This window comes from Ochotona curzoniae, unplaced genomic scaffold (assembly GCF_017591425.1).
Source record: "Ochotona curzoniae isolate NIBS_2020 unplaced genomic scaffold, NIBS_Ocur_1.0 scaffold_3223, whole genome shotgun sequence".
Classification (NCBI taxonomy): domain Eukaryota; kingdom Metazoa; phylum Chordata; class Mammalia; order Lagomorpha; family Ochotonidae; genus Ochotona; species Ochotona curzoniae.
Window position 1 is genome coordinate 3,444,472 of NW_024467108.1, and position 13,041 is coordinate 3,457,512.

At 55.3% G+C, this 13,041-nt stretch overlaps 1 protein-coding gene across 1 annotated transcript in view; it reads right to left on the reverse strand.

Moving 5' to 3' along the window:
* Positions 1–923: 923 nt before the first annotated feature.
* FAM168A (family with sequence similarity 168 member A) overlaps positions 924–13,041 on the reverse strand; it is a 174,662-nt gene continuing 162,544 nt past the window's right edge. Inside the window, exons 6-9 of the mRNA XM_040964279.1 lie at positions 8,310–8,452; positions 7,106–7,280; positions 6,260–6,390; positions 924–5,827 (exon numbers count right to left, since the gene is read on the reverse strand). Of these exons, the coding sequence (XP_040820213.1) occupies positions 6,278–6,390; positions 7,106–7,280; positions 8,310–8,452 (431 nt within the window). The 3' untranslated portion in view covers positions 924–5,827; positions 6,260–6,277. The remainder of the gene's footprint in view (positions 5,828–6,259; positions 6,391–7,105; positions 7,281–8,309; positions 8,453–13,041) is intronic.

The following is a 13,041-nucleotide window of genomic DNA, read 5'->3' on the forward strand; positions in this document are numbered from 1 at the left end:
CGGATGGAAGGTCTTCCTCTGTCTTTCCTCCTCTCTGTTTATTTAACTTTCCAATAAAAATAAATAACATCTTAAAAAAAAAAAAGTGGGCCCTGCGGGGAGCACTGAGGCTGGTTAGGGCTGTCCCAGGGAGGCGGATGGCACAGAGTTGGTTATGTGGGCCACAGTTGCGGCCATACACCATCCCTGCTTCTGGCTAGTGGGTCAGGGCTGTGAACCGCCAAGGTCGTGAGTAAGTAGTGTCAGACACCTGTGGCAAGAAGCCAGTAGTTAGCACTCTGCTTGTGCCCTTCCCCTGCAGGCAGAATGCTGGGACACGCGGGTCCAGGTGTCCGCCAGCTGCTGCCCTGGGGGAGGGGGATTCCATCCACTCTAAGTGACTCAGCCCCAGTGATCTCAGGAGGTGGGAGGTAGGCGCAGGCAGGCTGTTTTGGTGGGAAGCAGGTTGCTTAGTGTCTTGTGCTGAAGTTGAATTCCATGGGGCTAGCTACCTGGCAGGTAGATGACTCATGGGGAGCAGTGTTTCCCAGAGGGAAGATTTAAGAGGTGAAGGCTGGGTGGGTAGAGGACACGGGCCCTGACATGGGCACCTCTGGAGCCAGCACAGGTTCTGCCTACTTTGGAGTGGGCAGGGCTTGTGGCTCCCCGTACCTCGGCCCTGGAGCCCGGCCAGTGGGATTCCCGGTTCTGTTCTGTGCCAGCCCTACCGCCAGTAGCTGTCCCCTCTACTGACACACTGCTGAGGACCATGAGTGCTAACGGGCACATGTGAGCGGCAGGGCAGGCCCCCAGCAAGCCTGTGTGCAGCCCCGGGGTGGGCAGGGGTGTCCCTTGCTTGGGCTCACCATGGAGAGAGGCCCGGGTGGTGGTCTGTCTCCCTCCCCCAAGAACCACTCAGGCTGGTCACCTAAGACTTTTGCATGTTTTTTTGGAAACTTTTTTTTAATAGTTATTGAGTGTTCTACAGCTTACAGTAAATGTCATAGTTACAAATTCTTGGCTTCAGTCTTTCAGAGCGATCATTATCTGATTTTCCCAAGCGAAAAGAAACAAAAACCCAAAAGAATCCAAAACAAGGAAACAAATCCCGATTTACACTTCACACACACAGGCAGGCCAGCGAGGCCAGCCTCCCCCAGCAGAGTGTTGCTGCACTCCTCTAAGTCTCTTCAAACTGCGTGGAAGACACCGCTCAGAGGTTGATTAGCATTATTATTTTAAATTGTTTATTTCTTTTTAAAATGTGAGTTCCAATAAAATTTAAAAATTAGATTCCAACCTGTAGGTTAAAATGAATTAAAAAATACAAAATCATATACAGCGCTCTCTTCACAAGGGTGTTACAGGCCAGAACAGGTTTTTCTGTCATGTGATAGGAAGGGGGGGTGCACAGATGCTTCAAATGGTGAGGGGAACAGACCCCCATGCCTCTCCCAGCTGTGGTCCTGTTGAGTCAGGAGCTTTGGCCATGGAGTCACATCAGGGACTGGGGGCACAGGACCCCCCAGGCCTGAGGAGGCAGGCTGGGACTTGACTACAAGGTAGTTTCCCGCTGTTCTCATTCTTGGAGGGCTGGGCCTTGCTGCCACAGGGCACCTGTAGGCTATGGACGCAGCCACTGTCCATTCCCTGCTAGCTCGGTGGTAGAGTCCTGACCATGCGTGCCCAGTGCCAGCATGCAGGTAGGAAACACAGAGTGAGAGAGACCCGTGTCTGGCCTGGGCGAGGCTGGCCCTGGAATGTTGAAACTGGCTTGCCGGGGATTGGAGGGTCTGGACCCTGGCACCATGGGATGCCCCATTTCATAAAGTTTCCTAGGCAAGAGAGGTGAGAGCCAGTAAAGGACAAGCCGGGCAGCCAGCCTGGCATTCCTGGCCATGGCAGCCTTGGGCATGCCCTTAGTGGGCCTGGCTATGTTTCTGCCACCATCTTCCTGCCCCTATGCTGCTTCTGGAAGTGTGCAGGGTTGAACTGCCCAGGGCAGCTTGCTTCCAGCTGCCCACTCCCTGCCTCCCCATCTCCAGGCTCCCACGCCTGCCCTGCAGCTGTGCCTGGCAGTGGAGTAGAGGAGTTCAAGATGGCAAAGTGCACACAAACCGCCTGACCAGTCATGATGCTGTGATGAAGGCGATGGGACCCAGAGTGGGGACAGTGTGGGACAGGGGGAGGTGGCTTGTCTGCATGCGCCATAGCCAAGGAATTTGATGTGACAGGCAGGACTCTGGGCTTGACTGAGGCAGTGGCTCGCTGGGACCTTACATGAATCAAGATGGCAGGATGGGGTGTCAAGGGGCTTGTTCTCTGGCCCCAAGAGAATCATTTCTGATCTGTCCCAGGACCACCGGGACAATTGTTCTACACGTGGGGCGGCTGGGTTGGAGGAAACATGTGGACTCCTCGCTTGGCATTTCTCTAGGTCTGAGTCTTGCCCTCGGGACAGCCAGCCCTGGGACTATAGCCTGCCAAGGGCCAATTCATGGGGCACAGGTGGAGCATAGGGTGTGCGGGCATGGCAGGGGCATGGTTCTTTCTCTGTGCTGCCCCAGAGCTTACCTTCAGCCTGGGTGTTGAGACCCACTTTCTTTGAGATGGGGCCTTCACTGCCAACGCGTGGCTGGATGTGTTGTACCACTGGGTGCCTGGGAGGCAGATGCCTGTAAAATCCTGCTCCGTTGGCTGCTCTGCAGACAGGCAGCCCCTCCCACCTCCCACCTGCCACCCAGATGCCCAGCAAGTGACTGCAGAAAGAGCAGAGGATCTTGGGAGGTGAAATGTTGGGTCTTAGATTTATGATGAATTTAAGCTGTCCTAATCTTGGAAGCAAGGAGATTTTGGCAAACAGTATCGCAGTACTCTGTACCAAAAAGCTCTGGGGAGGAAGAACCACTGTCCCATCTCATGGGGAAGTATTTCAACAAGTATTTTAAAGAAAAACTGGCAAAAGATTTTGTGTCAGGCTTTTACTAGTTAGGGACAGTCCAGCTTCCAGTCATGAACTTGCTGGGCCCCGGCTGAGGAGGAGAGGGAGTTCTATGGCAAAGGCCCGGAAGGCTGACCCTGAATGCCAAGGTATGGCTGTGCCATGGGGGACAAATGGGCACAGTCCCTATTCTCTCCAGCCTGTCTATGAGGAGACCAGCTTTGGCCTACAGTAGCCATTCAGTCTTTGGATGCTACCCATTGTGCCTCCAGCCAGAGGCATGCAAACTTATAAGGAGCCAAACCTGGCCTACCTGGGCATGCCCTGCTCTGATCTCCTGGGCTCCTGGCACTCTAGCAAAAGCTGGGGTAGGGGCAGCTGCAGTTGGCTCCAGTGTTCAGAATCAACAGGAGAGCTGGCCTCAGGTTCTTCCAGACCATAGCCTCACTCACATCTTGGGGTGTTCAGCTGAGCTTGGGTTACATTTTGGGGTTAGGCCAGGGATGAGTACAGGCACCCTAGCAGGGAGCCTGGGCCAGGATGGAGGGCGAGCTTGCTATCTGGGGAGCCTAGTGGCCGGTGCTCATTAGCACGCAGCAGGAATCTTCTCCAGGTAACTCAGGGGGCAGGGCTCTGCCTGTTTTGAACTCTGAGTTTCACCAAAGTTAAAAGGTCATTTCCAGTTCTTTCCCCTCCTCTCTGGGGTTCTAGCCCAGCCCCTCGGGAGGCAGGTGGTAGGAAGCCTGCCACAACACCAGCATTCTCCTTGGGGGGCACTTTTTCTTCCTCTGATGGATGTAGGAGCTGTGATCCCGGCTCGCTAGCTGACTGTGAAGTGCTCTGAAATCTATGAAGACTGACAAACGCAAAGGTTTCCTATTATTTTGGCATTTAAAAAAAGGTATGACATAATCTAGGACAGCCTTCACCTTCCTTCAGAAAACCAAAGAGGGCAGGAGGAGGAATTTGTGAAACATGGGTTAACACTGGAGAACTGCCTGCGGTGTTTGCACAGACCCCGGCCACAGCACGGGCTTTCCACACTGGTCCTGATGCTGGTGCTTGGCCTTGCTGGGAACGGCCAGTGTCTTCCTCGCCCAAAGGTTTCCTCTGTCTTTCCACCTTCAGGAAGCAGTGGGGGGTAGGGTTGGGGTGTGTCCAAGTTTGCATGAATTTAAAATGAAGATAATTATTTAGAAGTTCCAAATGTCAGTGATCCCAGTGTGTACAGTAAAATGTTCTTGGTCCGTCTGGAGGGGCTGCAGGAGGGCGGCGCTGGGCAGCCTGAGGTCCCGGCAGAGGTGGGTGGGGCTCCTTAGTCCAGCTGTCCCTCCCCTCCCGGAGCACAGGGCTCCTCCCCTCCTGATGGCCTGCTCTTTTCCCTTCCTTCTGTCCTGAAAGCATGGCCGCTCCTTTGCAGTGAGCCCCTCTGCTCCTTTTCCTGGAGGTGAGGGTGGGGGGTCAGGCAGGTTCAGGACGAAGGTTCCAGATGTCTCCTCCAAATGCGCTCGCTTCACCTGCTGCTGCCATGTGTCCCATCTTCCGCCCCACCTGAGGTCCGCAGGAGGAAAAAGCCAGAGCCTATTCCTGAGCTCACCAGGTGGGGGCGCTGCTGACGTAAATTTTCACATAACCAAACCTGTCCAGCCCCAGGCAAACTTTTGTAGGCAACAGGCCACCAGGGAGAAAGGCTGCATTTAATGCTAACTTATCCAAGGTCCAGGGAAGTCCTTTCCTCTTCTCTGGGCCTGTTTCCTCATCTGTCAAATAGGGGAATGGATGAGATGATCACTAAGGTCCCTTCAGCTCCATGAGTCTATGAAATGTTTATTGCTATTGCTTTTCCTTCACTGCCCTGACGGTCAGAGCCACCCGCACGCAGCTGGAATGTGGTTCCTTCACTCTGGCCGTGAAGGGCATGAGCTGACCCGGAGCTTGGCCAGCTGGCCTGGCCCACAGACACACGGTGAGCCCTGGCCCCGGGGAGGGTGGTGGGAAAGGGAGAGCAGTGTCCAGGTCCCAACTCCATAATTCCCCAGAGTGAGCTCCGAGGCTGAGGTCCAGGTGACACAGGGCACCTGCCCTCCCTAGGCCTCAGAAAGCTGGGATCCCACCACGGAGCAGAAGCTCGGCGGGTCTGAGGTCAAAGTCACCTTGTGAGGAAGTGCCATGTCCGTTAACATCACTGTGCAAATCAGAAGGTGCCGGGCCACTCAATGTGGCAGGGACCTGCCAAACCAAAGCCCTCAGGCAGCACTCCTCTCCCCTTCTGCCCCCCCCCCCCCCCCCCACTGTGGCAAAGAAAAGACCAGGTGCTCAACCTGGGGTACTAAGCTGCTTCTAACTCCTGCCCAGTCGGGTGGTTGTGTTGCTAGTCTGTTGTGATGGTTCTCAGCTGATGTTCCATTTCCTGTGTGTCAGGATGCAGTGAGGTCCTGAACTAACTATACTTGGGGAAGAATAAGAGAGGGGCATTCCCCAGAGATGTGGCTGCTCTGAGCTCCAAGCTCCTGCCCTGGGCCAAGGGCCACATCGGCTGCTTTCTTCCTGCGGGAGCGGAGCCTCCAGCTGAAACCACCATAATAAACTCCACTCAGCTTGACACCAGCCTGGGACCCCCGGGGGCAGGACCCTCACGAGGAGGAGCAGGGAGGAAAGGGCTTGGTCAGGTAGGAGGTGAGGGGCTGGCAGGGCAGCAGCTACAAGTGGGAGGGTGGGGCAATGGCAAGAGATTAGAAAAAGCAGCTTTTACAAAAATCAAAAATAAAAACCAAAACCATTAAAGATGCATAAAGTGACCCTTGCACTTCCGTTGTCTCTTCTTGCGGGTGGAGGTGGTGCTGCTAGGGGACTGTTCCAGCACCGCTGTAAAACTTGAGTAGTTGCATACAAGGTGTGACTCCAGGCCTGTGGGGAAGGGAAGCCATCAGCACCAGGGCAGGCCCACGCCCCCCTCCCATGGCAGCTGCCTCCTTTCCCTCGGGCTCCAGTGCACGCACCCCAAAGGGGTGCCCAGCATAGGCCCAGGGTGCCCAGCATAGGCCTAGGGTCTCACTTCAGAGCAAATACCTGACTAGGCAAGAGCTCATTTGAAGGAAGGGGCTGAGGTTAAAAAATCTGAATCCCATATGAGGAGCCCACAATTCAGTCCAGGGACTGGAGCTCTGCAGGCATGACCTAGGGTCTTGCTGCCCAATGAGGCTGCCTGCTGCTCCTGCCTGGAAAGACTGAGAGGTCACACTCCAGTGCAAGGATGCATGGCACTCCGGACTTGAGCTGGGGCTTGGGGGCAGCCCTGGATGCAGCATCCTCCCCCTCCCACTCCCTCACCCCACTCACTTGGGTGGGCTTCAGGCTTTACCAGTGCGGGGGCACGTAGCTGTATGTAGGGGTCCCTTGGGCCCTGTACGTTGGCATGGAGACAGGGTGTGCCCCAATGGCGGTGTGCTGGGGTGTAGTCAGCAGGGTACCTGGAGTTAGGGAGAGGGGAGGAAGCTGACAAGGCTGTACCGGGGCAGGGAGCAGAGGCCTAAGTCTTGGCACAGCGGCTACCCTGGTCAGGCCCCACATGGCGGAATTCACCCTTCCAGACTCTCCAGGCCACCTTGCAGCCACAACTATTTTTCTTTCTGCAGACATGACTCAGAGAGGACTGTGTGCACTTCTGCTGCCTACACTAATTTGGGTGCTCTTTGGGGAGTGATGCAGTATCCACGGGGTCCAAGAGCCCCCACCCCTTAGGCTGAGGCTGGATCCAGTCCCTGCACACCTTGCTCTCAGCAGATGGCAACTCTGCAGAAGCGGTCTCAGCTCCTTGAAGAACTGGAACCCATCCTAAAGCTGCTTTCCCAACCCCATGTTCAGGCTCCTCTGAGGTAGGGCTCTGACAAAAGCCAGTGCCAAGAAGGAGCCCTAAGGTCCTGCTGGGCAGGTCTAAAGAACATGGCCGTGCTTTGCTGGTCCCTGCTCCCTTTGCATCCTAGACGCGGCAAAAACAGTCAGCTTGTGCTCTCCCCTGCTTAGCGCCTGCTGCCAGGTTACCACTTGCTCCCTCTGGCTGCCCTTCCATGTGACATCTCCCCCTCTGCAAGCAGATCTGTAGGGTGTGTTCTCCAGGTCGGTGAGTGCCCGCTGGCCTGAGTTCCTGGAGACGAGGGGTGGCGTGGAGGTGGGGGCTGCCCTCACCTGCAGACATCGCCATGGTGGTGCCCGCCACCATGCCCATGGCCACGCCATTGGTCCTGGGGGCAGCCACAGGTGCCGGGTAGATGGCGGAGGGGATGCTGTTGGGCTGGACAACGGTGGTGTGGTGGATGACGTGGGGCTGGGCGGCATACACCGGCTGCGTGTAGTAGGCTCCCTGTGGAGAGATGCTGAGGTCACGCAGGTGTTTAGGGTGCTGGGACTACGTGTGTGTGTGTGTGGAGGGACACAGGAAGGCCATGTGCATTCCTCCATCAGGCATGGGGCAGAAGAAGCATAGGCCAAAGGGCCCAAGGTCTGGGCTCCAGCTGGGGCTCAGCTGGTCTTAGCACACCATGGTGGTGAGGTCAGTGCTGGGCTATAGAAGGAGGCTTGTGCCTGTCTGGGGTGCTCCAGGCCTACCCTGATGGTCTAATGGCTAAAAGTGCCTCTTTAACCCCGACAAGGAATGTGGTATGCTATGCCCACACCCACTGAGGGTGACTGGCGAGTGTGATGGCTGGTACCAGTGCAGCCATTCTACACATCAGAAGCCAAGTTAGTGGCATTTCCTAAGTTGTCTCTGGCCAGCTCCCTACAGGCAGAACAATAAGAACGGAGACACAGGGTGAGGGGACTTCTTGCTACTGGGCCACCAGGGCTGCTATCTGGCACTCCAGGGGTCTGTGATTATGGCCAGAGCAGCCCACAGTGAGGAGAAAAAAAGGCATTTTTGTTGACCAGGCAGCTTTGTAAGCTGGAGACAGGCGCTTCCTATGGGTGGAACCAACGCGGCCCCCGGCACCAGCCCCATGGCTGAGGGGACCTGGGGGATGCCAAGGCTAGGGAAGAAGCCACTTTCTCCTGCCTGTGAGCTCACAGATGTCCTCAAGGGAGGGTGGGGTTACAGAAGGGAGCCCAGGACTTGGGGGTGACCCCTCTCCTGCCCTGTCAGGTGGCCTAGTCAACAAAGGAATGGAGCCAGATGGTGTACTGTACTCCAGCGCTCCTCATGGCCCAGGCTATGCCTCGCCCCCTCAGGGGCTTCAGGGGAGGACAGGAGTGAGAAAACTCCAGGGCTGTTGCTTCTCCAGCGACAGGGACAGCTGGCCAGGACCCTGGTCTCTCCTTCCCTCTCCTGCTCACCCCATCCTAGCCCGGCTGGAGGCTCCCCTCCCTGCAGAGGTGGGCCCAGGAATGTACCTACCTGGGCATACAGATTCTGCTGGGGGTAGGCACTTCTGATGGGATACATGGCCGTCTGGTAGGGGTTAGGGGATGGGGAGTAGGGGGGCGGAGCAGTGTTACTCTGGGTTGGTGGGACCTTGTACGGTGTTCCCGCAGTGTATCCTGTACCAAGGCAATGAGAGACTTCTGTTAGTGGTGGGCAAGCATGGCTGGAAGGCAGCAGGTCCCTGACATGGCTGTATCCAGGATGGAGACAAAGGTGAGGGCAGCCAGGGAGCCCTAGCCTGAGGCAGCTCCCTCCGTCCTGGCACACAGGGCTTCCTGTGGAACGCTGGGCTCCAGAAGAGAAGAGGCCAGAGCGCATGGTCTCTGACAGGACCCTGTGCTGTCTGCACAGGCAGGTGCACGCACAGGGAAGCCCTTCAGCACACTGGCTCTTTCCTGAGACTACTATCTGCTTACTTTCTGTTCCTCTCCTTAGCTCTCTCTCCCCATTGGCACTTCCCTCCTCCTTGTTACTCTTGCTTCCCCACCAAATTTGAAGCGGAAACTCAAAAAGAGCATCCAGAGGTGTCCCTCTTTGGGATGCTGGAGGTCCCTGCTCTACAGAGCTGGCCTGGCCTTTCCTCCAGCAACCTGGGAACTTCCGCCGGAAAGGCCTCAAGTCCGAGATCGCAGAGATTCCCCGGAGCTGGAGCCTGGATACACCTGTGCCTTGGCAGGATGGATACAAGCCAGGCCTAGGAGTCCAAGGGGCCACGTGTACAGCAGGACTGTGAGTCCCAAGGGAGATGTCATGGGTAGGAGTTGGTCCTCATGAGGAACCATGCTGTGGAACCCGGCTGGTCCTCTCACAGTGCACAAGGAGGCACACAAGGGCTTCCGGGGCTCGGAAAGGCGAGCCTGGGCATTCCTCCCAGATGCTGTCTCCCCTCAGAGCCTGATGAGAGGGGTCTGGGGCAGCTGTGTCCCTTGACTCTATCCTGAGTGGGTGTGGTCTGCGCTACCCACCTCCTCCCACCAGCTCTCACCCATATGACATGTGCCGGGGGCAAGACAGAGGGTGTACAACCGGGAGGGCAGGAATTTAGCCTTCATTCCTGGCTCGTTCTTTTCTCCATTGGCTCACTACCAAGTGTTGGAGTTTGATTTGTAACATATGGAAGCTAAGAATGAAGATTTTTCCCTAAAGACCCTGGGTCCCTGGCCCTAGGTAAAGGCCACTGTGCTGTTCCTAATGCCTCAGGCCACAGCACAGCCTGCCTTTCACCTGGCACCCCTGCTGATTCTGGAGAGTGTGAGAGTTGCCACAGAAGACGTCCTGGCACCCACAGCTCCATGGTGGGTTACACAAAACTTTGGCTTTGTACTCATTCTGCTTGAGAAATACCAAGCAGGGAGGACAGGTGGACAGGACATGTTTGAGAGACCGTGGTGCTGGGAGGAGGTAGAAACCATGCAGAAGGGTGAGTATGTGGGCTGAGGGGCCTCTGGGTCCGGGCTGCGGCACCACCACAGAGGGGCTGCTGTGGGAGGGCAGGGTCTGGGGCTGTAGACACCGGGGAGGAGCCGGCTGTCGGTCCTTCTCCATCCACACAGCAAAGGTGCTCCCATATTGGGTGCACACTCCCTAGGTACCAAGGGATCTGGCTGATGTGTGAGATAAGGGAACAGAAGATAAGCTGGAAGGTAAGCTTGCAACATAAAATAAATAGGTGTGGTTTTTCAAGAATTCCTGGGCTTGATATGTCTTTACGTGTCAAGGTGAATCTTGACTCTGAGCTAAGGCTGCTAAGAAACTGTGTTGCCCAAATTCCCATCTGGCCACAAGCTTCAGCCCCAGGTGCTGGCAGCTGCAGTTTGGACTTATGTCTGAACTGGAACCTGGCCTTGGCTGGCACTTGCCTGGGAACTCTGGCTCCTTGTTTCTTGCATCAGTGGCCACTCAGGAGACCACACGGCCCTAGCAGTGTGAGATACCTGCTGCCTGGCCCTTCCCAACACAGCCTGCCAGCCCTGATGAAAGGAACAGCCTGAGGGGTAGAGGGCCTCACTCTGCCATGCAGGATGGGACAGCCTACACTGCAGGCTGCATGTCTCTCAAACCTCTGTGGCCTGGCATGGCGTGGAGTGGCAGCTGGTGTGACACTGACACACTGTGCATGCCCCAGCTCGGTAGAAGATGTCTGCTGCCTCATCCGTACGGGCACAGGTGGGCACGCACCCCACAGGCTTCAGGGACGTGTGTTTCTCAGCAGGCACCACCCCCTGCCAGTGTAAGGCTAGTGACTGTGTCCCCTCTCCCTACAGAGTGGAGGGGTGAGCTCCCTGTTGTGTAGGCAGAGCCTGAAAGCCTCCAGGAGACAGGAAGTTAAACCCATGACTGCCATGGGCTGTTCCAAGAGGGACACAGACACCAGGAATCTAAGATGGCTTAAAATGCCACAGTTTTGTGATTTTTAGGAGTTAACAAAGTTGACAAGGCTGGCAACTCTCTATGCACCGGAGGGAAATGTTCTAGAGTTCTTAACCTTCCCTGGGGAAGCCATACCACCTCCCCCATCTCTGCCACAAGGAAAGGGCTGCAAGCAGCTGGGGCAGAGTTTGGCTCCCACGTCTGAGGATAACCTGGGCTGAGAGCATTGCCTTTGCTTCATGTTATAAATGAAACACACACGGGAAGAATCCAAATTATGGCCAGGACACCCAGGTTTGTCCAGAGCCAGGAGAGCTCTGTGATCAATACCAATGTGTCGCAGCTGAATTAACATGTGCCAACAGCTCACAGGGGACCCGGCTCTCCAAGCACAGTGGTTCCAGGAGGCGCAGCCTAGGCTGTGCCAGGGAGTCAGGCCCTAAAGGGACATCCCAGCCAGAAGGCCACCGGGGACCGAGCAGCTACGTCTCTGGGATAATACAGGCTTGCTTCTAGCCCCATTCCGTTTGGAAGGACGGACCTGGAGCCCAGGGAGGCAGCAGCTTCCTGGTACCACACAGGGGGAGAGGTGGGGTGGAGAGGGGCTACCTGAGTTCAAGGTCTCCACAGCCCAGTCTTTGGTGGGTCTTCACTTCACTGTAGGCATTATTAGGAGAGAGAAAAGGGAGTTCAAGCACCAAAAGTCCCAGCTCGGCCTCACAAAAGAGGCTCTGTTCATGCTGTGTCTTGGGCTCCCTCCAAAAGGGTAACAGAGAGAACCTTTCCAGCGCTTCAGTCCCTATGCTGTCACAGACCCTCCCTGGTGGTACAGTCCCCGCGGTCCTATCACCTTCACAGGCATGAGTCCTCGCATCACGGATGCCTTGGAGACGGACTGGCTTACTGAACAAAGCTCAATGTCTGACTCTTGCCTTGACCCCCGGGCCTCCTTGATGTAGACAAACAAGAGTATTGAACAAGTAAGAGGTGGACCCCTAATTATCAGTAGGCTCAGCAAGTGTCTGAGAAACTCAGTTCAATTTCAACCCAAGTGCCCTGGACATGCCAATGGGACTTTGGGGAGGTCTGGGCACAGTGAAAGGCAAGGCCTAACCACTGAAGACCTTCCGAGCACAGGAAGAGTCGTCCCTGGAATCTGTGTGTGCCCACTACCCCCACCTGTGAGAGCAGCTAGAGAGGAGGGCCCTGTTGGAGGGGGGTACTGAACACCCAGCACCAAGGTGAGGGCCTTGGCTGAGTCAGCTGACAGAAGCTTAACCTTTACCCTAGCCAGTCGCTGCATTCTACAGTCTGAAAAACCAAGGTCTGAACGAGGAACAGGAATTACTCAGAGTTACACAGTCAAGCCTAAATTCCAACCTTTGGGGTTCCTATTCTGGGCCTTTTCTGCTTTGCAACAGGTGTGTGCTGTGAGACCACACCCACCATCTCCATAGGTACTCTATGGATTCGATTTTACCTGAGCCACTGGAATACACTGCCCCCCTCCAGCCCCTTAAGAGTAAAAACAATTTTCCAAGAACTTGGTACTAGAAGCCCCTGCTGCAATATCTTATCCCGGGTGTGCTGCAGACTAGCAGGGCGGTTTCATGTATCTGATCTTCCTGAGCCTCAGAATGCATGCTGGAACGAACGCCTACCCTGACAACCTCAGAGTATAACGCAGATGGAATACAACCGTGGGAACAGATTCAGCAAAAGGTGAGCTAGGCCGACATAAGCCAGTGCTGACATCCTGGGAGAAAACGACGCTGAGTGTTTAAAAGGAGGAAGAAAAAACCCCATACATTCTGATCTCCTTAACCTGTGGTTCACTGAATCCACTATCAGATTTTGCTTGTAACATCCCTGAGGACGTGTCCAGCCCCCGCTGGCACACACCACAGTCACTCCTCTACGGAAAGTTCTGCCAGGGTACAAAGTTCTTCTCGATACTGAGTCAAAATGCCATGCTGGTTGGGGTGGGCAGCACTGTGGTGCAGCATGCTAAGCTACCTGCATCCCAGCTACCTCATGCTTTCAATCCAGAATTCCTGCTGAAGCAACTGGGAGACAGCAGATGATGGCCCACGTAACTTGGGTTTCTGTCACCTAACTGGCTTGGTCTGGTTCAGCCCTGGCTGTTGTGGGCATTTTGAAAGTGAACAAGTAAAAATTAAATTTCCCTATTTCTGCCTTTCAAATAACATATTTTTTTTTTTAAAAAAATGCCATTCAGTAATTTCCAAAATGCCATGCATTTATCCAGTAGAACCATTTAGTGTTAAAAGCCAGATACGGGGTCAGCATTATCACTCAGTAGCTTAAGCTGCCA